Below are 27,580 nucleotides of genomic sequence, written 5' to 3' on the forward strand. Positions count from 1 at the left end.
CGGCATTTGCAAGAAGCTAAACACCGTGAAAGTAAAGAGGAAATAAATTGGGCACGATTTTTTTTCCGTATTCAGAAACGCTTTTTTGTCTTGAACTTCACTTGTCACTGCCTTCAATGCGGCGCGTTTGAAACGCGTTTGTGCTTCATGCCTTGGCAACGACTTAAGACACTGCGTTGGAGACGCGTTTGTGCTGCATTGTAGGCTGTGGCAAGTCAATTTAAAATTCAAGGACTGTTTCTGAATACGTACGACTCTTGGAAATACTCCTCGTCGTCTCAGCGCAGCTCAGGAGGCAGGCGGCTTGCATGGCCGGCCAACTCCCGCGATCGAAAGGACGGTCACACCCACTACCGGCTTTTTTTCTTTGGAGGCATCTGTGACGCCAGCGCTGACACTGTACCAGGCGGGCCACCGCTTAATAAATCGGGATGATCCCACCTCACCTGGCCACCTTGAGAGAGGGCGCGCGCGCGGCGCGGCAGCCATCAATAAACAGTCCCTTGCTAGCTAGCGTCTCGTGTGGTTGTGTCTTTGCTGAGCGCGTAAAGCAGAACGTGGTGTCAGAAGTGTAACAGTCGAACCCTGCGCTGAAGATGGACTGCCTACCACCACCCGAGCCACTTGTACTGACAAATACTCCGGCCGACAACTGGAAAAAGTTCCGCCAACGAATCGAACTCTACTTCAAAGCTACTGAGACCAACAAGAAACGGACGCCAGCACAGAAGGCTGCCATCTTTCTACACGTCGCGGGCCCAGAGGCAATTGAAGTGTTTAACACCCTACCTCTATCAGCAGAACAACGAGAGGACTATGACTCGATCGTCAAAGCCTTCGAAGACTACTGCACGCCTCGGTGCAACGAGACATTCGAGAGGTACGTTCTGCGCAGTCGGCAACAACAGGATGGTGAACCTTTCGAACAGTTTTTGCGCGATATTCAGTTGAAAGCACAGACTTGTAATTTTGGCGAACTTAGGGACTCGATGGTGAGGGACCAGATAGTGTGCGGTATCGTCGACAAGAAGCTACGTGCACGCCTGCTTCAGGAGAAGGACTTAACCCTAGAATCAGCTGTAGAAATCTGCAAAGCCGCGGAACTGGCAGCAACGCAGAACCGGGCTCTTGAAAGCGAAGCGAAAGTGCAGAGAGTCGAAAAAATTGCAAACGCTGCCGGACAGTCTCGTACGAGCGGACAACGTCGACGCTGTGGCTACTGTGGCAAGATTCACGGACCAAGACGCTGCCCAGCGTTTGGAAAAACGTGCACGCTGTGCAACAAAAGAAACCATTTTGCAGCTTGCTGCAGGAGTAGACGCGGCGTTCATGAGTTAGGCGTCGCTGCAACAGAAGATGCACTGGAGGAGTCCTCGGACGCTACCGATGAAGACATTCAAGTTCTCACGGTACAAATCAGAAACGTGTCCAAAAATCAGGATTGGACGGTGGCAGGGGACCTTGCCGGGCACCCGACAGAACTGAAAGTGGATACAGGAGCGCAAGCGAACATATTGCCGTACTCGTACTTTCGCAGGATGCGTTTGCCGACCATGGTGCGGCCATCGACCACAGTACTTACTAACTACGAAGGAAGCAAAATACATCATTTGGGCGTTATCAGTCTGCCACTACGTCTAGGAGAGCAGCAAGAGAATATCAGTTTTTTTGTGGTCAAGAGAGGCAAGCAAGTCCTACTCGGATTGAATGCAGCAGAACGTTTCGGGCTGATTTCCCGCGTTCACGATGTATCTTCAAGAAGTGACGTTAGCACCGACTGGGTCACCGAGTTCCCGGAGTTATTCCACGGTCTGGGCTGCATCCGTAGACCATATTCGCTGGCAATGAAGGATGATGCGCGCCCCACGATCATGCCGCCGAGGAAAGTGCCACACGCACTGCGAGCGCCACTTAAGCAGGAGTTGGCCCGGATGGTCTCGCAGGGCATCATATGCAAAATGGAAGAGCCGTCAGACTGGGTGAGTCCACTTGTTCTTATTATGAAGAAGAATGGCCGCATGCGAATATGCCTAGACCCGCGGTACATTAATCGAAGCCTTAAACGCGAGCATTATCAGCTACCCTCACGTGAAGAAATAGAAGCAGAGCTGGCAGGAGCGGTGATGTTCACCAAGCTTGATGCCAATAGCGGGTTTCACCAGATCCCCTTAGACGAAGACACTTCAAAGATCTGCACCTTTAGCACGCCGTTCGGAAGATACCGATTTTTGCGCCTGCCATTTGGTATCGCGTCCGCCCCCGAAGTATTTCAGAAGGCAATGACGGAAGTGTTTGAAAACCTGCCGGGCACACGCGTATATGTCGATGATATTTTAATTTGGGGTGCATCAAAAGAGCAGCATGATCAACGCCTGCGTGCAGCACTGATGGCAGCGAGAAAGGCTGGCCTGACACTGAACAAAGAAAAGTGTCTGTTCGCGAAGGCCGAAGTTAAATTCCTGGGAGATTGTATCAGCAAAGAAGGAATAAAACCCGATGCTAGTCTCATTGAATGCGTTGCCAACATGCAAAAGCCGTCGAGTAAACAGGAAGTTCAAAGGTTTTTAGGTATTATGAATTACTTTGGCAAATTCATACCTAATCTCTCAAAAAGAACTGACGCCCTTAGGTCATTGATAAAGAATGATGTTGAATTCATATGGGAAGTTCACCATGACAAAGAATGGAAAGATCTTATTAAGGCTTTGACATCGGCTCCAGTGATCGCAGTTTTTGACCCATTGAAGCAAACGAAACTCTCAGCTGATGCATCAAGCTTTGCAGTAGGTGCTGCTCTTCTTCAACTCCATGACCAAGATTGGCGCCCAGTGGGTTATGCTTCAAGGGTGCTCTCAAAGGCTGAAACAAAATATGCCCAAATTGAAAAGGAAGCGCTGGCCGTGACGTTTGCTTGTGAGCGTTTCCGGGAGTTCGTACTGGGGTTATCAGTGACAGTCGAAACAGACCACCGACCTTTGCTTGCTATTTCACAAAAGAACCTGAGTGAAATGCCGCCACGATTGCAGCGCTATTTCTTGAGGCTAATGCCTTTTGATATCAAATTGCAATATGTTCCTGGGAAGCATCTGCTAGTGGCGGACACACTGTCCCGAATTCCAGGAACCCAACCGAGTGACGGAGAAAGCGAACAAGACGTATGCATCCATGCGACTCGCGTGCTAGCCAGCATCGTAAGTGAGAACACGAAGACTGAACTGACCTCTGCAATCCTGGCGGACCCATACCTCAAGCAAGTGGTGGAGGCACTCCAGGAAGGACGACCAGTCTCAGGCGAACTAGCTCCATGTTTGTCAGAACTGTCATATGTTGATGGAGTGCTTTTGCGGGGCAGCAGGGTGGTAATCCCAAAGAGTCTGAGGCGATCCATGCTGCAACGTCTTCATGAAGGCCATTTCGGAATGAGCAAGTGCAAAGCCAGAGCACGCCTTCTGATGTACTGGCCTGGGATGAATGCTGACATCAAGTCACTCATTAGCAAGTGTGCCACATGTCAGCACTTTGCCTACCGGCAACCTTCAGAGCCACTGTTATCGAGGGAAATCCCAACGCGGCCGTGGCAGCGAATTGGTGTCGACCTATTTGACCATGGGGGCAAGCGTTACCTGGTTGCGTACTGTGCCTACTCCAACTACCCAGAAGTGGAACAGTTGCCTCAGTCAACAAGTCAGGTCGTAGTGGACACACTAGGGACCATGTTTGCTCGCCACGGTATACCCATTGAAGTCTGTACCGATGGAGGACCACAGTTCACATCGCGAGAGTTTAGACAGTTTGCAGTAAAATACGATTTTACTCATACCATATCCAGTCCACACTTCCCCAGGGCCAATGGTCTAGCTGAGAAAGGGGTACAGGTCGTAAAGCGCCTCTTGAAGAAAAGTGAGTACGCTGGCGAGGAGTTTTGGGTTGCACTGCTCAATTATCGAATCTCGCCCCTGATAGACGGACGCACACCAAGTCAGCTCCTTATGGGACGGATGCTTCGGGGACGACTTCCAGACTTCTCATCGGCTTCGACATCGTCAGTGCGGAAACATCCACAGGATCACGGCAAAGGCATACCTCTCACACCTCTCTCCGAAGGGGACGTCGTCAGAATAAGAAACGACAAGGGGTGGTTTCCGAAAGCCCGAGTAGAGAAACTTGCTGGCCCTAGATCTTACATAGTCTGTACAGATGAAGGCCGGCGTTATCGAAGGAATCGTCAGCATCTAAAAAGGACGCCCGAACACTTAGACCCACTGGATGACAAGGATGTCGCACCGATAATCCCGTCGCCTATACAGCATAGACAACATTCAACATCAGATACAGCGCCCGATTTGACAACAGCATCCGCATCACGAAAGGAACGACATCCGTCACAACAGGCGCCTGCATCGGATGCTCTACTGAACCAGTCAGCTGCACGTGCACCACCCATTGCAAGTCAACCATCAAGGGACCCCGACGTGGTCCCGTCCCAGCATAAGGTCACTTGCCAGGCACAAGAAGCAGCCGACTCGAGTCTCAGAAGATCAACTAGGCCACGTAGAGCACCGACGCGCTTTGCCGACTACATCACCTAAAGAAAAAGGAGGATGTACCAGGCGGGCCACCGCTTAATAAATCGGGATGATCCCACCTCACCTGGCCACCTTGAGAGAGGGCGCGCGCGCGGCGCGGCAGCCATCAATAAACAGTCCCTTGCTAGCTAGCGTCTCGTGTGGTTGTGTCTTTGCTGAGCGCGTAAAGCAGAACAGACACCATGGCACAGCGTAGCAGCACCACGACAATGTCTTGTTTTTCGCTTGAATCAAACTTGATGCTATTGGGAACGCTGTGTGAGAACGGACGAAAACAATCAATGCGGTGCGCCTGGTTTGCTTCGCTGACTCAGCTGCCAGTGATAAGCTGATCGGCGCCGTTCTCCAGAGTTCTCGCTGATAACGAGATCCGGACGTGATTCTCCACTTTTGCGACTTCCGGTCGCTCGCATGCAGCCCATTCTGGTGTGAACATCAGTCGCTTTTTGGTCGCCAGTCGCAAATGGTCGCGCGACCGCTGCTAGTCGCCGGTGTGCACCAGCCTTTAGACATGTTCGCCCAAAAATCAAGCTATGTTCAGGTGACTAACAAGGCAGGACGCAGAAAAATCAAGTAGTGCCCTTTTATATTTACACTAGGTACAGTGACCATTGCTTTAAGCGTATTTTATTTCCAGATATGTTAAATAGCTTATGTGCACCCAGAAAGATGAACGATGATGATGATGTGTATGTACAGTGCAAGCTGTTATATACAGCGAAAATAACTCCTTTGTGTATGCAGTGATGTACACTGCAAAAGTTGTACAAGGACAGAACATTCATGAACATCGAGATGCGTAAACTTATACAAACAGTAGGCTACATGCACAAACAAGGGGGGGGGGGAGTCATTCACAGTGCAAGATGATGTTTTCGCATTCACCTGTGAGGACAATTTGCTTTCGTGCTAAAGAACAATATTGCACGAAAAAAGACATGTTTCCATTCCTGAGGTTTGGAAGGTCCGCATACTAGGATTTGATATTTAGCAGTCTGGCAGTAGAGTGCTCTGGCTTCGCAAAGTCACACAGAGTTCCACAAAAACACTTCATCTGATTCGCCCCATTGCATAGAAAGCACATGGAGCTCGAACGCTTGTAGCTCGACAGCTCGTCCGCACAGTTCTGTGGCCAACAATTTTATACCAGGAGCAATTTCAACGGATAACTTTGGCACAGTTGGTACCGCTGGAGAGTATTGAACGCGATGCTAGGCGCACATAACAGCGTTACCTCGCATCACTAACAAACCAAGTTTACAGGAGCACGCCCACCTCAACACAATTGCAGAGCTGATTTCGCAAAGAGAAAAAGGTCATGAAATCAAACGGCAACTTGTGCCAGTTGTTGCTGCATTGAATTCTCACTTTTAACGTGGCTCTCGCATTGACAACCAGCCTGAGGCCATGCCTCCCTGAGAATTCACCACCATCGCATCTAATAACCCAACGAAATTACTGCGCTGCGATACATTATTTACAATTGACGAACGCTCCATCATCGAGGCCCCATGCGCTAATACCTGCAAACTATATACAGATGCTGCTATTCGACAAGGCGGTGGAAGGACATCTTTCCTGAGTAATACGCATAATTTTGTCAGTGGCCACCAGCGTTAACAATCTACGGAAGCCACTCCTCTTGAGATGGAACTTCAAGCCATACATGACGCAATCGAAGATGCCACTTCTAAGCTGCATACAATTAAGCCAATTAACGTATACACTGATTCCTTAGGAGCTATTAAGGAGCTCAAAAAAGTACACAAGGTGATGGAGATCTGCGAGGCGATTCATAAGCTAAACCGTAATACAGCTATTTGCGTAAAAGTACATTGCATTCAAGGCCATGCTGCGAACCTACACAACACTTCTGCTGACCAGCAGGTGAACTGCCCAACAGACATGGACCTTCCTGCCATTCCCTTTCCTCTTACGCCCCTTAACTTACTCCATACCCGTAAAGATGTTTTCCGGCAGGATACACGTGCTTTCATTCCACCGTGTGTCTGCTCTCTCCCCATTCACGTTACTAGGGTGGAGTAAAATGCGCATACGAGGCTTCGGGCAGGGGTGGCGCTTACACCGGCCGTTATATCATCATGGAACTGTCGCATTTACGAGTTGGTGACACTTGTCCGTATTGTCTCACTCCAGCGATACAAGCAGATGCATACCACCTTATATGGACATGTAAAGGGTTGCAGCCAGAAACCTCCCGTCACCTCTTTCAAGATGGCCTTCGCTACAGCGACACCACCAGTTACAACCGCTGGATACATGACAACACATTCCACAAGACACTACTATACTTCATACAAAACATCGTCGTAACAGCGGACATTTACCAAACACACTCGCAAAAATATTATGCCTAAAAGCAAGTCTTTGTCGCAATTAAAGAAAAACATGTATTCTGCTTGAAAAAGAAAGCCAAAGTTTGGTTTTAGAACCGCGAAAAAAAAAAGTGGACGCTGAGACGTGTGCAAGAAAAATATGCGCGCCCTTTTCGGCGAGTCTACGGTCAAGAAGGACTTGAGATCTAGTGCGCAACACGTCGACAGGATCGTACACATGCCTTACGTTAAGAGGTGCTTGCCCTTTGCCGAAAAGCAGATGATGACATGAAAGAAAAGTTTGACAGATCCCTCGTGCAGTGCGAATAGATGATATGCGAAGCATGAAGGAGACAGGCTGATATGTCACTTTAAGATCAGCACAATGCTACGAGGTTGGAGTAAATGGTGCCGTACATGACTTACGTGTCTTGATTATCATGTTTGAATGTGAATCATATCTTCGTCATCTATTCACGACACGTGACACCAAATTTAGTATATGTGGAGCTATCAAAGAGGCCGCAAGTGCGCTATAAGCGTGGCATGTTGTCATGTTCTTACATGACACGCTTCTAAGGATGGTCATGTTTGCACAAGTCATATACTTTCGTCATTCATTGACGTGACGTAACGCAAAATTCTGTAGATGTGGAGCAAGCAAAACGGCCGCGAGCGCGTCATGAAGTACCCATTATACTCCAATGTGGCGTTAAGGCGCGCGCACGCTGGGCACAGCGACGCCATGTTAGCAAACCGCGAATACTCTATAGTCTGACGCCAGGTGCCACCGGCACGACCAGCGTCCGTCGACGTGGCACGATGGCAACCGGTGCGAAATGCGATATGCTGCATTTCGCGCCGATGCGTTACCGAGACAGCACTGCATCTCCCTCTTTTCGTGATGGAGGGACACCAGACGTGCAGAAACGCGCATGCGTCAAAGCAAGGCAGCGCGGCACGCACCTGCGAGTATATGGCAAGACCGGCGCCTGGCGTCGCAACGCCGGTGAGCACGCGCAACGGGTCAATTCAAATGTACTGGCGCCTTGACTATGGCATGTTGTCATGTTCTCACATGACAGGCATCTCATGATTATCTTGTTTCCGCCAGTCCCATACCTTCGTTTTCTATTGCTGTCACATAAACCAAATTTGGCATATGTGAAGCGAGAAAAATGGCCGCGAACGCATCTTGAGTGTGACATGTAGTCATGTTGTTACATGACACGCATGTCGTGATTATCAAGTTTGGAAGTGTCTTTTACCTACGTCGTCGGTTTGGGTCACGTAATACCAAATATGGCACATGTGAAGTTAGCAGAACGGCCACGAACGCCTCATGAGCGTATAGCAAGTAGTCATGTTGTTACATAACAGGCACCTCATGTTTATCTTGTTTGCACTAGTATGATACCTTCATCTATATTCACGTCCCGTAATACCACATTTAGTATAAGTGAAGCTAGCGATACGTCCACCGGGGCATCATGAGCGTGGCATGTAGTCATCTTGTTACTTGACACGCATCTCATAGTTATCATGCTTGCACCTGTTAAACAAGTTACACTCAGGGACGTCCCCGAGGGACGTGGCCGAGGTCCATCTGACGAGCGTGTGTGAGGCGACAGGAGAAGGAGTCCGCATACCCATGGTGTCCAACATACGAGTCCTCGGCCTCTGGCTGGAAGAAAACGGCATCGATTCCGAGCTGGTCACCCGGCTGCACAAGAAAGCGGCAGCCGCCTCGAACATGATACGAAGAATCATGAACAAGAGGAAAGGAATGAAAGAGCACAATGTAATGAGACTAATACAGGCGTATGCTTTAAGCCACATCACGTACGTTTCTGCTTTCTTAAATTGAAGTACAAGCGAAAGCAACAAACTGGACACGACCATCCACAAGGCTTACAAAACTGCATAAGGCGTACCTCACTACACTGCCAACTGCAGGCTCTTTGAGCTGGGCGTGCACAACACGCTCGCTGAAATCATCGAAGCTCAGAGGATTGCGCAGCTCGAAAGACTGTCGGGCACTAAGGCCGGAAGGACCATCCGCGACTCCTTCTAAATTCGTCACCACGGCATGCGGGGACTTAAGAACGCGCTCTTTCCAGTGGTCAAGAATGCTATACTCACAGAGAATATGCCCAGAAACATTCACCCAGTGCACGATGCCGAAAGGCACAGATGCAGAGTGGAGGCGAATCTCAAAGAGCCTGGCAGCCGAGAGGGTGTCCTTTTTGTCGCCGCTGCTAGATACCCCCGGCCCGATCGAGGACAACAGCAAAACGAACGGGAGCAACAACGACGCCACTCGACACCTGCATTCTCCTTGGGGGTGGTCGACACGAGGAAACGAACTCCGGTGACGAGATCTACGAAGCTCCCATCGTCTGAGGCGGCAGAAGAAATTGCCATAGCCCTTGCAATACATTTATAGCGGAAACGAGGACACTCTTATCGTGAGTGACGCCAAGACGGTGGTCCGAAACTTTACGAAGGGATGGGTCGCTATCGAGGCGGCGCAACTATTAAACGCCAGAGCCGAAGATTTCAAGTCTGGCGCAATTGCTGCCAAGTCTCTCAAGTGGTTCCCCGCGAACGTCAGAGAGCTTGGAAGCGACCAAAGATCTGACCTCCCGTCAAACCACAACGAGCGCGCCCACTTCGTCACGAGACTGCTAACCTGCCGCGACGCAGTCGAAAGGGCCGCCGATGTGCGACACATCGACGATGGCGAGGCACCCAAGGTCAGAGGACATAATGCCTCTACAACGACGATAACAGGCCCCGAGGCCTCACAGTATTGCAAGGACATCATGGTTATTTTCCACGAGATCCTAAACCACTATAGAAAAACGGGACGACGTTACCCACCACCCCACACGCAGCTAGAAAGGTCTCAGGCGTCTGATCTGTGGCGTTTGCAGACCGACACATTTGAGAATCCTCTGTACCTGCATAGACTGTGTCCCTCGCTCCACCCATCACCTGGCTGTCCGTAGTACAAGCACGAGACAGCCGACATGGCACATATGCTTTGGGAGTGTGAGTGCAGTGTTCGCCGCCACTACTCGGACGAACGTGAGTGCACCCCAGGACGACTGGCTGAGTGGTGGCGAGCCGCCCTTCTTAGCCCACGTGCAGTGAACCAAATCTGGGCTGTCCAGCGAGCCAGGCCTATCGCCGAAAACATCTCACGATGCTCCGTGGACGACAGCTCGTGGAGGCCTATCCCGGGCCAGCGATTCCTCGTTGGATAAGTTTGTTACCTACCTACCTACCACTCACGCATAAAGGGTTTAGCACGGGCTGTGGCCTATTGAATCGCCTTGTCTTGTCGCGCTTAATTTTTCGAGCACAATCTTCAAGGAATGGACACTTTCATTTTTGCATGTGGCGACTTTTTCCTAAAGGATGATGAAAAGACCCAGAAGCAATTTACAGGTGGTGCTTTATTCTTCGGCTGGTTCTACTTGAGGCTATATATGCTGTCAAAAGCTAGAAAAAATGGTTGGTCAACTGCGTTGATTTTTCGAGGTGGGGTGTGCTAGAAACATGCTTTCCAAGGATTGCTTTTAAGTTAACTCCAGTAAAAACTGCTACGAGGCGTGTGCAATATCTTTCAAAGTTTGCGTCTGCCCCCAGGACGGATCTATGCTCTCCCATAGTAGAGTACCTAGTACTCTGAATCGTTAACCACCTCTTTTAAACACACGAGGCATCATAGAATTTTTGTATTCACAATAGCTTATGTAAAATAGATATTCAAATAGAATTCCCTTAAGGTGGCGGTTCCACCATACAGCAACATTTTAAACGTAAAGAGCGGACACTCTCATTGAACCATGCGGCCCACGTGATGGCTAGTACTCCAAGCGACCGTAATAAACTGTCACAAGGTTTCTTTTTCGGCCTTGCCATCGCGCCAGAGTGGTTTCAATTTCGGTTTGAGCATTCTTGTGTGAAAGTCGGGTGTTTCTTCTACTGTCATTGGGGTGTGCTTTCGTTAGCTGCTTTTTAGGGTCAAATAGGCTGCGGGCACGGCAACTGCAAATACGTTCATCCGTTGGTAGTTCTTGTGGGAAAAAAAAATGCACGCCCACTTTACAAATGAATCGTGTTTATTCAGACAGCAGTACCCAAAAATCAATATGAATCAGCTAGACAGGCATTTTAAGTAATACATTACCTCGCTATTAAAAGTTTGAGCAATCAATGCGTAACGTTCAGGATTTATACAAACTGCAGTGTATTGTGCTTTTCGGAAATAACATTGCTATGTATAAAAATCACCATCACATCGAGCAAGCCATAAAAAAGGTACACAATATTCGCTAGCATATTTTTTGTCAACACGAAGATTTCAACACATCAGTAAAAATTCTAAATATTGTAAAAAAATCCTATTATTTATTTATTTAATTACAGGTACTGTTGGACATTTTAGCCTTTACATGGGTGGGGCATAAATCTAATCATCGGTCACATGAAATAGCAAGCAACATCTTATACAAAAAAATCTGAAAACTACAATGTCTAATTACATATAAACAGTGAAGATCTGACATAGTAACTATCATGTCAAGCATAAATGAGCATTGCATAGGCGAAAAAATACAAACATTTTGCATCACAATATTTTTCTCCACCGTCTGCATTATCCATACATCATTCACTACAGAACATTAAGCACCACAATACATGTCACACGAAATTTGTGTGATTCGGTACATTCAATGAAATTTTAAAAAATCTTGCATTCACAAAGATTTACTTACAAAATTTTCTATAGTTTAAAATACAAATTTTTTAACGTTTCACAACCCTGTACTGTCTTTTATGGTTCAAGGAAAATAAGAGTATGCTTATGTGTTCATACGAGATCGGGGGATTTAAAAGTTGCTGTGGTAGTCACTTCGTAGGTTCTTGACAGGTCTCGGAATGAGGTACGGCGCTACATCAAAGTCAAACGTTTTTTGAGAAAGCAAAAACAAGAATATCAGTCTGGCTACACAACAGTGTTCCAAAAGGGTGGATAAGTTTAGTTGTTGCAGCATCTCTGTGAGATAATTAGTTCAAGAGTATCTTGAAAGAATACATCTAGCTGCTCTTCTTTGTACTCGCTCAAATTGATTGATTGATGTGGGGTTTAACGTCCCGAAACCATCATATCATTATGACAGACGCCGCAGTGGAAGTCTCCGGAAATTTTTACCAGCTGGGGTTCTTTAACGTGCACAAATTTCTGAGCTCATGGGCCTACAAAATTTTCGCCTCCATTGAAAATGCAGCGACCACAGCTGGGATTCGATCTCGTGACCTGCCGGTCAGCAACTCGCTCAACATGATTGATTAGTCCTTTCTGATAAGGTTACCATATGATACTTGCATGTTGTAATGTAGGTCTTACTATAGCTAAATAGGCTGTTAACTTTACTGTGTCTTGATGCAACAATCTGCTTAATAATCATAGAAGCTCTAAATAAAGCCACATGAAAACCAAAACTCCATGAGTATTGCTCCTAAAAACAATCTAGCTCTCACAGCCCATGAGAGCAAGGTTATAGCAATGTTTGATGGTGTAGGCGTCGTCGTCCATAGAATGAACTCCTACTTCTTGGCCGTAGGTGCGCTGTAGCTCCTTGGCTTCTTGTTTCCGGTGGTTGAGGTGAAATTCAGGGTGGGTGTTTCTCGGCAGATCTTACATGCATCTTCGGTGGAGGTTGATGTCATTTCTTCTCATTACGGTGAAGCGTAGTGGAGCTGTCTCCTGATGCTATGGCTATTTTCAGCGGTGGTGAACCTGTGGTTTTGTTATGATAAATGTGCTTCAGGTAATTTATATATGTATGCTTCATTCGTTCGGCTTGAACACGGAACCATAATGCTTAGGAAGATTACCTTCAGTATTCTAGCTGTTGATATCACCATTTTTTCAAGAGAGAGAGAGAGATAAAGATGCAAGGAAAGGCAGGGAGGTTAACCAGACGCACATCCGGTTTGCTACCCTGCACTGGGGAGGGGATAAAGGGGAGAAAAGAGGTTGCAGAAAGATGAGAAGGTACACACAATCACGAGCACACTCGGGGAGCACACAGTTTACAGGCAGTCGCTCAGGTTTGTTGACTTAAGGTAAAGTAGCAGTGCTTTAGTTGCTTTCTGCGCAACTAAGGCATATGCCCAAGGTCCTAGTATCTTCTGCACACAAAATGGTCCGGGGTCAAGTCGATTCAAAACCATCCCGAGCTGGCATCGCTGTGTGTCGTAGCAAGCGCAGCTGCACAGGACGTGTTCGATGGTCTCTTCAGCTCCGCAGTAGTCGCATGTAGGAGTGTCTGCCATACCAATGCAAAAGGAGTACACCTTTGTAAATGCAACACCCAACCAAAGGCGGCATAACAGCGTCGCATCAGAGCGGGAAAGTTGTGATGGTAGCTTTAGCTTGAGCGAAGGATCCAGTTCATAAAATTGACACCTTTGGAAGCTGGTAGACGACCAGAACGTGCGTGTGAGATCTCGAGCCAGCAGGTAAAGTTACCATTTTTTTTCAAAATTTTCTACAACACTAGGGTGCACGGCTGACCCAAGATAGCTAAACCATTAACACGCTACCACGAAAAGCTATCGCCTGTCAGCGGAAGGCAAAGAGAGAGTGCCTTTCGTGTGTCCAGCTGATGCGGAATGAGAAGAAAGTAAAGAGGGTATTATATACACTCACTCAGGAGACGTTCGGTTAGTATTCATTGGAGGAAAGGAGGAGAGGAGAGTATCTACCCATAAATTCTGCCCTTCTCTTTCGCTCCCTCTTTACTTTGCGCAGAGGTGGAAATAATAGGAGGAGGAGGTCACCATGTCACTCTAATGGCTATTGCCCATCACGCCACGAAATCGCACGCACCTGCGGCCAATGACAGAATAAAGCATGACCGTTGGGAGTTCATTGGGAACTCGTCTGAGCCGGCGAACCCGGCCCCCGTTTTAAGGCGTGAGATGTTTCTTTGTGTCTCCAGTGGTCGCAAAGCGATGAAAAGTGAACGGCTAACGTGGTGGCTACTTCAAGCCGCGTGTTGCCAACTTCACTATGGTGCTTCCGCAAGAGAACCGCGTGGCATGCACTGTTGCGCTGCTGCCCGAGTCTGTTTGCAGTGTGTGCATGGTGTTTTTCCAACTGCATTCGCGCTATCGTACAGCTGCTGCAGCGTTATTCTTGTTGAAAGTTCCGTGCCTGCGTTCAGGCGTTTGTTTTGCCCGCTAATGAAGTGGTGATGCCGTCTGCAGTGATTATTTTGGGTCTACTTGGAAGTTATATTGGCTCTATGAATCAAGCAACAGGGGCGTAGTACTCGGGATATTGTGTACCTTGCGTGATATGAATGTGTGTGCCATGCCGTTGATTATTCAAGCGTGGAGGCCAATTTGTGAGTATTCCAACTTGATCACTCCCACAGGGGCTGATTCAGATAGGCGATTTGAGGCAAACATTTGATTTTGCGAAATTCTACCAACTTTTTGATCCCAGTGCGCGCTTCTTTTACTCCCACTTTTGCGGGTGTTATGGAAAAAAATACTTCGGGCAGATCGCATTTCATTGCTCCCAAGCTACAAGCGTATTTTTCCCATTTTTAAGGAAGGGGTCGGATTTAGGTGTTCTTGCGGAAAGCGGACTTTGCTTTGAAATAGGGATGAAGAAAAAGTCCAGTTATTTTACCTATCAAAGATTTCTAACTTTACTATGTCCCGTTCTCCCAGCAGTATGTAATGCAATTCAACTTGGTGCTGCCGCGTTCTAATACCAGCTGCCCTTGCGGGAGTGGGGTCGCCGTGGTTTAAAGAAAAACTTGTGCCTCACTCGCCATCTTTACGTGCGTCCATGCAAAATTGAGCAAGATGTAAAGGGTGTCTTTCAGCTTTTTTGCTTGCGTTGGAAAAAACAGAGGTCATAGCGGTGTATCACGCTGTAGCTCTATTCTTCTTAGTACAATATCTTAAAACTGCTCGTTGATTCTGTTCTCCACTTTACCAGTCTTGCAATGAATCAGTTCTAAGTACACTATTATTGTGAAATGATAGCTTTAATGAGTTCCAGTTCCAAATTCGGGATTCATGTTAAGCATAAATGAAAGTACGCTTTACCAACTTCTCTAACGATTACGTTACAATTTGGAGATTGACAGTTATTAACATTTTCGGTGCATTACACAATAAAGAAAGGAAGCGTGCTAGGCAAGGGCAACTTACTTAGCTGTAAGTGAAATATGGATCATGTTTTCACTTTACGCGCACGCCTGGGTAAATATGCATTGCAAGTGAGCACAAAATGCTCACGAAAGAAGGTAAGGAGACGTTGATGAATTGAAGGGGAGCTTTTTCCTGTATGAAAAAAAGCGCTGGCTAATTTACGATATCTTGTTAGGGCTAGTCACTGTTGGGGCTAGTCATGGGAAACGCGTTTTAGTTGTTGTAGCTTGATTATTCTTCTTAGTATATAGGTGCTGGTTTTAACCAGTTTTTATCTGAAACAGTAGTTGTCGGTATGCTTCATGTGTTGTTGCACAATAAAACCTGATTCTTTGGTTTGAAAGGTGTCAATTTTTTGGATTGCACGACGTACAGCAGAAACGCTGTCATACGCGCTGGAACGCTTACCCGAGGATACAGCAAAGCGCTTGAAAAAAAAAACGCTTTTCATCACATATTTGTGGCCTTGGAACCAACTGTTGTAGATTAATAGAATGTAAGTTATTACGATTTGCTTACCTTTTCTTGTTGAATGCGTAAAAGGGGCAACAGGACGTCCGGGTATGGTCAGGCCTAGCAGCGAACGCCTGCATCGCTGCTAGGCCTGACCATACCCGGATGGATAGAAAGAAGGGTGCCATCATCAAATGGCATCATTGTTTCGTCACAAGAGGGCTGAATCCAGGGTAGTAGAACACCAAGCCAGGTGAAGGAAGCTTCAAGGGTTTGAGTGGGGCCAATAACAGCGCTGTAGACAGAGAACGGCAAACTAACTTAAAGCGAGTCCGAGGCACGTGAGTGTATAACTTAATGCATTGTTAAGATTGCAGCAAAATTTGGCCTTCGAGTTCCATAGAGAGCTTTACATGCTATATGGCAAGCATTTCAACAAGCAGAATAACCACATAGAGACGGCACGCGCCGAGGACAGCTCTTTTATATCGTCTGGTGGTTCGAGCAGCGCCTCAATTTTCAAGGACGTCTACAAGGCCAGTTAAACTAGGCGAAAACCAGAAAAACAACAACACTACAACAAAACAAAACTTGGGAAGCATGTTACTTACCACTGTATAGACATTCGCCTTTCATCACCGCTTATTACTCAATGATTTCTTCTGCTCAGACCTGTTGTTACACGGAATAAGAACACCACCAGGCAACTGAAAAAGGAAAGAAACACAGAGAGCGCTATGAAGCAAACAATCTTACGTAAATGAGAAAAAGGCGATAGTGAAGCTGGCATCTATAAGGCCGATGAAGAGGAGTATCACTTCGCCTTCTTTTCATAACGACATCACCAGGAGTCGAATCACCGCATCTAAGGGTAGTAAGCCGAGAAAATTAATGGTCACACTCGGCGTGGCTACGGGAGAGGGGCCGCACTGACGTGTGGCCAGCAGGTTATTCATACAATGCATTGCATAAACCAGCCTTGGCTGCTATACGATTACAACGAAGGCGAGAGGCCATTCGCATGATGTCCTGCCGCGACATCAGAGATAACGCGGTAGAAGTAGCTGAGTTATGGCATCGATTGGTGTACGGCGTGCGTCGGTAGCCTGGAAGGGCTTCTTACCTCACTTATTCCTCACCCACCATTTTTCATTCTGTCGTGTTGTGTAACGGCGGTGACTTGAAGAAACTTGGCGACAGACGAACCATGAGAACGCCCCGTCAAGCAGTGACATGATATTTACTGCGTGTACGTGAAGAACGGAAGTTATTGAGATGCGTTCGCAAGTATTTAAATGTCTAGATAGCTTGAGCCGAGATTGAACAGAAGTTTATGTTGAAGCACCTTTGGAAAGGGTATTAAATGGCTTACGATGTCAAAGAGAGTTAACGTCTTTTCTTTTTCTTTCCTATTTTTTCAAATCAAGGAATAAGACAACACTGAAAATTGGAGAAGCCTTTTACATATCAGACCAAAAAAAGAAAAGCGCATGCGTCAGTTCCAGCTCCATTCTACTAACCCCAACGAAAATTGAATTCATCAGAAGCCAGAAATAGCAATTGAGTCAGCGTACTCGGATAAAACATTTGAATCAGCACCGCATCTGGTATTCAAAATCACCCCACGTGTAGCATCTGAAGACAGTTGAGCAAGATTGCCGCGCCCCACTTTCTTCGTAAACCGACTTTTCTCTTTCCTGGAAGCCCTCTTTCTTCCAAAATCTTTGAGTAAACTTGAGTTGATATATTTTGCGCTTGTAGTGGTGTCTACTTCATTTCTTGTCTCCTCCCTAACGTCGTTCTTTGCAGCAACTGTAGCTCAGTTTTTTCAGTCATTGTTCATACCTCTTAATTTTTACCTGTGTAGGGTAGCAAATCAAAGACGGGCCTGGTTTGGTAGCCTCTATGCGTTTGCGACATCGTTCTTTGGAGTACACCATCGTTCTTAAGTGTCATGCGCAAGTGTTGCGAGCTCTAAATGTGCGGTTATTCGAGCTGCTCAGTAACATACTACGCGTGCAATCGAAGAGATTCACGTCATGAAGAGTTCTGAGAGTAACAAGGATAAGAGTGACCTCTTTTGCATGGGATCAACGACCTCCTAACGATACCTCTACCAAACGTCAAACACGTAGGCAAGATTTGCCGAATAAGTGAGAGCAGGGTTTGTGCCATCGACCGACGGCATTTTGGGTCGGCACAGAACCGACCATTGCCGCTTGCTGTAAAGCGATGAAGGGGAGGATCAATACGTGCGGCGGTGGATGAGTCTACCACGCAAGACACGACACGAAAGCGACGACGTTTCACCGGCACCGTCTGTCACGGCGACCCGAGACGGAAACGGCTGCCGGCGATCGATGAGGGAGGCGTAGCTCCCGCGCACACAATGGGACACTCTGAATTGTCCCGGTGGCCGACGTGAAAAGTGCTCTCGAAGACGGAGTAGTTTTGGAGGCACGCGAGGCCCCTGCACTGATCGAAAGTGCTCGGGAGGAATGGCCTCAGTTTGCTGGGTAAACGAGAAGGTTGAAAGCCTGGCGCGACAAAAGGCAACCAAATATCGCACGAGATACTTTGCTCGCACACCAGTGGATGCTACAGGCATAACAGCACAGTCACATGCATGTTTTTATCGTTATAATTAGCAGTACCAGCTTCAGCATCCTCACATAGCGGCATTGCACATTGAGGCAAAGTATCTAGTAATAATCGTTCCGACCACGGAGAGAACACTGACATGTTACGAGTCACATGAGTGAACAGAACCCTCCTCCTCCTTCTTAAGGGAGCGTGGATTTAAGTCGCAAAAGAACACACAATAAAAAGGCGCTCACAGCGCTCATAGATAACAAACTTCATTAGACAGCATGTCATGTGTTGAAACGAACACGGAAGCGTTTGTTTTAAGAGCTTATCTCTTCGCAAATAAGCCCAAGAGTTAATACGTGCCCGCTTCTATGACCTCCATAATTGCCGTCAAGTCTGAGAACTGAGAAAGGTGATATTGATTTGATCTTGCCCATTCATCACAAAGATCACAGTTTTCTATTGCATGAAATATCAACGACGTCACAGCTCAGCGTCTTGACGTTGAACTATTGTGGGAGAGAGAAAAAAATGGGCCCCATATCTGCATTTATTCTGCAAATGTCGTCGAAAGACGACAGTATTGCGTTTGGAGAGAGTGAACAAAAGATTTATTTGATGTTCTGCTCAAGAGAATCGGTGAATGGTATTCTGGAGGCGCTGCGTTAGAGTACCTTGAGCGTGCAGCAGAGGCGAACGAACGCATCAAATAAAGTCACACGTGAGACATGAGCGCCATCTGGCAGTTTTTTCAAAAACAAAGCGCATGGCTCTGAGACGGGTGTGCGCACCCGCCTCAGAGGTGATAAGGTGTAGAACGCAAGGCGACGGGTAGGTGCCACCACCGTCTCATTTTAGCAAAGCGTTGGAAACACTCGCCTTTCCGTGCAAGCGTTGGTTGGTCAGCGCAGCGTCATAAGCGCTACGGTTCTTAAAATTACTGATGTATGCCTTTTATAGTAAAAGGCGCACATGAAAAATATATACGCGTTGTAATGGTGCCCCAGGCACGCACAATAATTGCTTTTTAATTGACAATTCCACAACTATGAACGCTGAAACTTGAGCAACATAGGTGGGTGCTGCGGATAAGGTCGGCCGTTTCAAACACCCGATGCTGTTAAGAATAGACAAACGGACAAATGTACAGACAGACAGACAGACAGACAGACAGACAGACAGACCAAAATTTTTGCGTCGAAGGTCCCCAAGAAAGAATATCGACTTTAAAAAAGCAGTGTAAAGCCAACTGCTCGGATGAAGGTGGTGATCAAGAACGGATGTTCTATCAGAGGCTACCCGAATAGCATCACCCTATTTTTAGCACGCGTTATTTCAAGGAAATGGCAAAATGTCAAACGCAAAATGAATTTCAGGCCAGTTATGTCACATAGCGGGGCCACTAGAAAAAGAAAGAAAAAATGGAAAGAGGGCTAGAGCAGGGGTGGGGGGTGAGGGCGATGTCGAAGGTTTTCACGTTTATCTTTGTCACACCATGATGCACAGTTCGTTGCCACTGACCCGTCTAAGAAATAGTCGCGCAAGATTTCCCCTTCCAACATTTAGGGCTTTCCAAAAAGAAAATACATTTGCCGATGAGTTTGAGAAAGGAAAAGGTATTCGGGTGATTAGGTGCGTTTGTAAATTTTGTCACGGGTGCGACAACTTTTGCCGCTCACTTCACGTTCTCTTCCTGCAGCTCTCTTTCACAGTCCTTCATATCGTGGTTCCATTGTCTGAATTGTGATGAAGGAAAAACGAACAGGTACCGTTTTGGCTATAACGGAATATTTTGCGCGTGAGTACGGGTTCGTGTTACTGCCCATGTGTTTGCAAAGATTCTGGCTAAACCAAGCTGTTCTCTGATGTGTAAAAAAAAAGACTATGTGCGAAGGTACACTATGTTAGAGGTGGCTATCCCAACAACACGACAGTATAATACTGAATAAAAACACAAAACAAGTAAAATGAAGTGGAATAAAGCGAAGAGCTTGTTGTGCGCTATCCATTCTTACTCAGGCCACTTGATATCACTTGTCTAAAGACAAACAAGTGGGCAGTTTTGACCTTATCAAGTCTAATATCGGGCTTCCAAAATAAAAGGTATTATTCTCGTTTCATATATCGCAATTCACCTCGGCCCTTTTTACGTCAATGATAAGTCTTTCTCACATACTGTTCAATCGTAGGTTTTATATACTTACTAATATTTCAGATATGAGACTAAAAGAGCTAGCTATCTCTATTGCTCTCCACGTCTTCATTGTCTGGAAGACCAGTGCGATCGCTTATGTTTCCCGCCGAAGGGTTGTTGCTGCTATCACTGTTACTACTACGGCAACTAATTATGACGTCAATTAAAATAAGAATATTAAAAATAATAATTGAGAGACAGTATATTCCTACAGAAATCAATTTATGTCACTTTAAGCGTGGGCTCAAGACTTCTTGAATGGTGAAAATATTGTCACGGGGTCGTGACGTGGCCGAAGACAGGAGACTTCGTGTTGAGATTTACCTGTTTATTTGGGCGAACCTGTGCCCGGTAAACGGAAAGTCCAATTACAGCAGCAGTCTTGCACAGATAGCAGTCTCGGACTGATAGCGGCGAACGGAGCGTCGGCCTTCGATCAACAACTGACAAGCGGCGAAGCGCGTCGGCATTTATACTCTTGCCGTCGAATGTTCTAGCATTATCGCTGGCGGTGGCGTAGGTTCCAGAACAATCTGTACCGTTCGCACAGCGGGCGTGATCTTATCGAAATGATCTACTACAGTCCGGAACCTTCTCGAAAACTGCAGGCGCGGTTTGCGCTGAGAATCGTGCGGTGTTTTGGGACGATAACAAAAACTTGGGAAATGGAACGTGGCATTGCCCCCCTGTGAAAAAAAGGCATCGTCCCGATGCTTTAACTAAAGATGAAGGTACAACAATAATGCAAGAAAGTACAATGAATAAATTACGATACAACAATAATACAAAAAACATTGTTTCAGTTTGATAACGCGCATGAAACGGCTTGAGGCACGCGACATGGACGGCTTCAGGTCGCGATCGGCGTCGTTGAGAGTTCGTGATGCCGTCGGGGACAACCTCGTAATCAAGTGGGCCGAGACGTCGAACCACCCTGTATGGTCCGAAGTACCGTCGCAGAAGCTTTTTACTTAGTCCACGTCGGCGTATCGGCGTCCACACCCAAACACGTTCACCGGGCTCGTATTCCACGAAGCGTCGTCGAAGATTGTAACGGTGGCTGTCGGTCGTCTGTTGATTCTTGATACGGAGACGCGCAAGTTGTCGGGCTTCTTTGGCGCGTTGAAGGTACTCGCTCACATCGAGGTTTTCTTCGTCGGTGACGTTGGGTAACATGGCATCGAGCGTCGTTGCCGAGCTCCTTCCGTAGACCAATTTGTATGGAGATATCTGCGTCGTCTCCTGCACCGCCGTGTTGTATGCGAAGGTCACATACGGAAGAATGGCGTCCCACGTCTTGTGTTCGACATCGACGTACATTGACAGCATGTCGGCGATCGTCTTGTTAAGCCGCTCGGTGAGGCCGTTGCTCTGTGGGTGGTACGCTGTCGTCCGGCGGTGGTTTGTTTGGCTGTATGCCAAGATCGCTTGAGTTAAGTCGGCAGTGAATGCCGTTCCTCTGTCGGTGATAAGGACCTCCGGGGCGCCGTGACGTAGGACGATATTTTCGACGAAGAACTTAGCTACCTCGGATGCACTGCCTTTTGGCAGGGCTTTTGTCTCGGCGTATCGGGTGAGGTAGTCGGTAGCTACCACGATACACTTGTTTCTGAAAGCCGACGTCGGGAACGGCCCCAGTAGGTCCATACCAATCTGCTGGAAAGGTCGGCAAGGTGGATCAATTGGCTGCAGAAGTCCCGCTGGCCTTGTCAGCGGTGTCTTGCGTCGATGACAGTCCCGGCATGTCCTCACATAACGAATGACGTCGATGGTAAGACGTGGCCAGTAGTACCTTTCTTGTATCCTCGCAAGCGTGCGAGAAACACCGAGGTGCCCTGCCGTCGGATCGTCGTGCAGGGCCTGCAGGAGTTCTGGTCGCAGAGCTGAAGGCACCACAAGGAGGTACTTAGCTCGAAGCGGTGAAACGTTTTTCTTTTGTAGAAGACCGTTCGTAGAAAGAACGACGCAAGTGCACGCTTGAATACCTTCGGAACTTCGGCGGTCCTGCCTTCGAGGAATTCTATTAGCGCCTTAAGTTCCGGGTCGGCCCGCTGTCGTTCAGTGAAGTCGTCGGTAGTTATCGTTCCCAAGAAGTAGTCGTCATCCGGGTCGTCGGGTAGAGGTTGGTCGACAGGCGCACGAGAGAGACAGTCAGCGTCGGAGTGTTTTTTGCCGGACTTGTAAATGACAGTAATGTCATATTCTTGAAGTCTCAGGCTCCATCGTGCGAGGCGACCTGAAGGGTCCTTCAAGGTGGCTAGCCAACACAAGGCGTGGTGGTCGCTCACAACTTTGAAGGGCCTTCCGTAGAGGTAGGGGCGAAATTTCGACGTAGCCCAGATGATGGCGAGGCACTCCTTTTCTGTTGTGGAATAATTTGCTTCTGCTTTGGATAGCGATCGGCTGGCGTAACTAATAACCCTTTCAAGTCCGTCAGCCCTCTGCACAAGAACGGCGCCAAGACCTACGCTGCTTGCGTCAGTATGTATTTCTGTCTCGGCGAATTCGTCGAAATGGGCAAGTAACGGAGGCGTCTGGAGGCGATGTTTAGGCTCCTGGAAAGCGTGTTCCTGTGGCGTTTCCCACTTGAACTCCACGTCGGCCTTGGTAATGTTAGTGAGAGGATCGGCGATGCGGGCGAAGTTTTTCACGAACCGCCTATAATAGGCGCACAGGCCCAGAAATCGGCGCACGGCCTTCTTGTCAGTGGGCGGCGGGAAGTCGGCGATGGCGGCTGTTTTCCGTGGATCGGGACGAACTCCAGACTTGCTGATAACGTGCCCCAGAAACAAGAGCTCCTCATACGCAAGTCTGCACTTTTCTGGCTTCAGTGTGAGTCCTGAAATCTTGATGGCTTGAAGTACAGCTTCAAGGAGCCGAAGATGCTCGTCGAAACTCGAGGAAAACACGAAAACGTCGTCCAAGTACACAAGGCAAGTCTGCCACTTCAATCCTGCCAGTACTGTATCCATAACGCGTTAAAAATTTGCAGGCGCTGAGCAAAGGCCGAAGGGCATCACCTTGAACTTGAAGAGGCCGTCCAGTGTTATAAACACCGTCTTCTCTCGGTCTCTTTCGTCGACTTCGATTTGCCAATAGCCAGTCTTGAGGTCCATTGACGAAAAGTACTTGGCATTGTGGAGCCGATCAAGTGCGTCGTCTATTCGTGGGAGAGTGTTACAAGCTGCCACTCAAGCGTCGCCAGCGCGAAGTCGGCGACGGGAATGACAGCAGGTTGGTTCGTTCCGCACGCAAGCAGAGACAGTGAAGAGATCAGAGACGTGAGAAAACAAAACAACTTTACTCTAGTGATATTGCAGCACACGGGATCTAATACAACACTTCAATACAACTAACAAAATACATCGAAACTTGATACAACTAAAGAAATATATAACAGAAACAATAAATCAGCTTACGAGAGATAACTATTACAAACTACACAAACTAACAAGAATAGAACGACGGAGGAGAAAGTTCGAAGATATAAACAGGTGAAGGCATACGTGTGATGACCGGCAGCGTTGTGTCCCCGACGATCGGATGCGAGAAGTCGAAGAGAGTTCTGGCACGACTGCGATGTCGGCGGTGTTGCAACGCTGGTGGCTCCGGGAGGCTAGTGCTTGCAGGTGACTTCGAGCAGGTTGAGCTAACTCGAGGCGAAGTCCCGATGTCTACGTTGCAGACGTTAATATCGCGTCACAACTAGACGAACGGCTAAGTTTAGGTGGCCAGCCGATACAGAGCCACACTAAAAACTTCTAGAAGAGATGCTTGTTGATCTGTTTCTACACCATCTTGGTCAGCGACTAGTCTGCCTAGCAGGGCAAATACCTGCGCTTAAATCCCCCTCGTGTCTCCTCGCTCTTTTCCTTGGGGACAAGAGATTTCAACCTGGGTCCAATCATGCGCGTTTAATTGAGGGGAAACTCCGCCCCAAAAATATTTTGACCCCACCCCTTTTTAATAGGGAGAGGGCCCGCAACTAGCGAGAGTGACAACCTGTCGGGTTGTTGTCATACGGCTTGGACACCAGAGCGTTTCCCACGGAACGGTCAACCACTTAGCTCTCAGCCGGGCGTCTTGTAGTCTAATCCTTGTACGGGGTATACCGCGGCCTTCTACGACCTTGCAGACGTCGCCACGGTTATAAAAGGATTAACTGTCGGCGGCGACGTTCTAAGGAGAGCACCCCATTTCGCACTTATCGGTTCCCTTTCATGTGCCGCCGTTTCTCACGGTCAGTCGGGGAGTACGGCGCCCGTTAATTGCCGTGACGCGGTGTCGCCGAAACTAGCCGTCCGTGACAGAGAGGATACACGTCCTTTCTTGTGATTTTGTTCAGGCGGCAATAATCGACGCAGAAACGTAGGGTTCCATCCTTTTTCTTCACTAACACCACGGGGGATGCCCATGGACTCTTGGACGGCTGGATAATGTCATCCCGCAGCATTTCATCAACTTGTCTCTTCATGGCCTCACGTTCTCGCGTCGAAACCCTGTACGGACTCTTTTTATCTAGTGGTCTTTATTCTAGTGGTATTATCTTTTTATTCTAGTGGTCTACCAAACGGCAACATTGTACGCTCTCCGCAATACAACATCCCCCCCATAACAGTTGATGGTGATGCGAGGCGTATACAAACACATATGTTCAAGACCCTCCTCGCACCGCATAACATCGTAACTTGCAGACATAGCTGTCCGACTCATTCTTTCATCTTGCTTGAAAGGAGCTTACAGTGTGAGCAGTATAGCCTTCTTTACTTTCCCAATGCGGAGGCTTGCTGTTCACAGCGGGAAACATTGCCACGTGGTCGGGACAGCACGAAGATAGCAGTCGGCTTCTTGGAGGTGAAACTATTAATTTGGCCGAACTTGTGGCCGCTAAAGGGAAACTCAAACGACAGCAAGAAATGCACACTGTATAATGATATCACCACGCGGAGCATCGGTCGTCGAAAAAAACTGAAAAGTGTTAAAGCGCGCCAGCGTTTACTCATTTATCATTGAAGATCCCAGCGTTACTGCTAGAAGCCGCGTAAGTTCTAGAACTCCAATGTTCTCGTTCAGCAAGTGATCTGATGGAAAGTTCTAACTAGATAGTTCCTTGTCATTCGGACGGACTTTGCGCAAAGCATGAGTTACGATGCTACAGGATTGCAACATGAAAATAGAAAGAAAAGAGCGGGCCTGACAATGTCATCAACTCGGTTCCTGCCATGTTCTTAGAAGTACCCCACACGGTTTCATTATACGGGTCGTGTTGTGTACGCCTTTCGTATAAAAAGCTATAGAAACAATAGAGTTTCAATTCAGTCTCTATTGAAGCCTCCGTCAGTGAAAATCACTGGAGATTCACTGTGTCTTTCAATATGTCGTGTAATGTATTGTTCCAAACAAGTTTTCATAAGTGCGCAAGACACTTCGTTGTTGTGATTTCTGTTCTTCTTGTGATGACTGTTACTGCTGCTCTTTTATAATGGCATTCTGTCTTTCTGCACATGAACTTTGTAGAAAAGTATTTTTTGTAGTACTAGTACCGGCTCTGTCGCGTCGCCAGAAATAAACTGTCATCTCTCGGATGCACCAGGAACATCAGTTCAAGCGTGTTTTCTTTTGCTTGTTTGTGAGCTTGTGTTTAAAAAAACACAACGAGGAAGAAGTAACTGCTGGTGGACGGTGGCGCAAAACGAGACAGCATTGAAGACACAGTTTTCCTGCATTTTAGTCGTTCCTTTTTGTTTAAATTTGCAAAAAGGTGTGGTTTGTTATGCAGGAAGAATATTTCATAACTCCGCTAATTCTTCGCTTCACTTCGAGAGTATTCCCAATACAAGCAGGGACATTTGCCCACTACCTCTTTTCACTTTCTCACTATATATATATTTATATATATATATATATATATATATAGAGAGAGAGAGAGAGAGAGATAACATTCGAGCGGTTTCATTGCTTTGCGTACTATCCAAGCCTGCCATGGAAAGTATTTTCGCCAACGAAAATATTCGCTGCCCGTCCAGCGTCTTGAGTTCATATTCGAGGCACTGTCAATGTGTGTTGTGTTTGGGAGCGTCAAGCAGCGGATGATGCGCATTCTTCTCGTCGTGGCCGCATGAACAAGTTGACGATCGTGCATGCTGAATCAGGAGTAAGACGTGTTTCGTGTTAGCATGACTGAGAAATCACGAACCTTTTTTAAGCCACTTCCGTGGACGTTCGCTATTGCAGATACCTGAGCTGGATGAATGCACCTCATCTCAAAAGCAGATAACACGGGCAGACACATGCGTAAGGGCCCAGAACCAGAACAGAGAAAATGCCGACCATTCATAGACACTAAACTAGAAGCAGGCAAAGTGAAGTTCTCAAAAGAAAAAATAAACGCCACATTCTGTGCTCCTTGCGGAACCGGCGATTGGAAGAAGACTAACAATGAACTAGCTTATTCTTTCAGCTCTTCAGGAACACAGAGGACATTTACTGTTGACGTCAGTCCAGCTACCATTTTGGCGCATATATAAGGCACGTGGCAGTGTATTATCTGGGTCATTCTGAGAGCCAAAAATAAGTAGCAGTTATAGTCAAGCTAAAAGTCGGTCACCGTAAAAAAAAGAGAAACAGATCAGTGTAATCTTGCTAATATGAAGCTGTAACTTCATCAATTGCTTCCATCATAGTCGGGGAATAGCACAGTGACAAGCGGAATGAGTCATGCGAACTTGTGAACAAGGTTTATGCAGAGATAGCAAATTTATTAAATTGCTTTTACTAGAATTTTTAACAACGAGCTTCGTTTTGTCCACCACCAGTTCTCAGTAAAGGCAAACGCTGCGTTCCCAAGGACTTATTCTGGTAATAATGGTGTTTTTCTTGTGTTCGTATGTCCAAAAACAACATCATGATTATGATGAACAACGTTGTGAGCAGCTCCTGAAATATTGATCACTAGAGCTTCAGCGCTCACTGAAACCTCAGAATTCAGACCTCTTTCCTTGCGCCGCTATATCTAAACGTGGCCACAGTAGCTTCCATTCAATGTCGCGACTTAGGTCTAAACTCAGGCACCCTAATCACTTGTGAAATGCGGTGGATTTACCTATGTCACTAAATCTGAACGCCGCGTTCATACGCGCGTGAATTCCACAACTAGAAGATAGAGAGATGTGATA

The 27,580-nt window shown here is 47.3% G+C and overlaps 1 protein-coding gene across 1 annotated transcript in view; it reads right to left on the bottom strand.

Moving 5' to 3' along the window:
• Nucleotides 1-15,698: 15,698 nt before the first annotated feature.
• Nucleotides 15,699-27,580, bottom strand: part of LOC142767432 (uncharacterized) — a 299,364-nt gene continuing 287,482 nt past the window's right edge. The window contains exons 4-5 of the mRNA XM_075869083.1: nucleotides 16,234-16,329; nucleotides 15,699-15,917 (exon numbers count right to left, since the gene is read on the bottom strand). Coding sequence (XP_075725198.1) covers nucleotides 16,301-16,329 — 29 coding nt within the window. The 3' untranslated portion in view covers nucleotides 15,699-15,917; nucleotides 16,234-16,300. The remainder of the gene's footprint in view (nucleotides 15,918-16,233; nucleotides 16,330-27,580) is intronic.

The sequence above is a fragment of the Rhipicephalus microplus genome, chromosome 7 (genome assembly GCF_043290135.1).
Source record: "Rhipicephalus microplus isolate Deutch F79 chromosome 7, USDA_Rmic, whole genome shotgun sequence".
Lineage (NCBI taxonomy): Eukaryota > Metazoa > Arthropoda > Arachnida > Ixodida > Ixodidae > Rhipicephalus > Rhipicephalus microplus.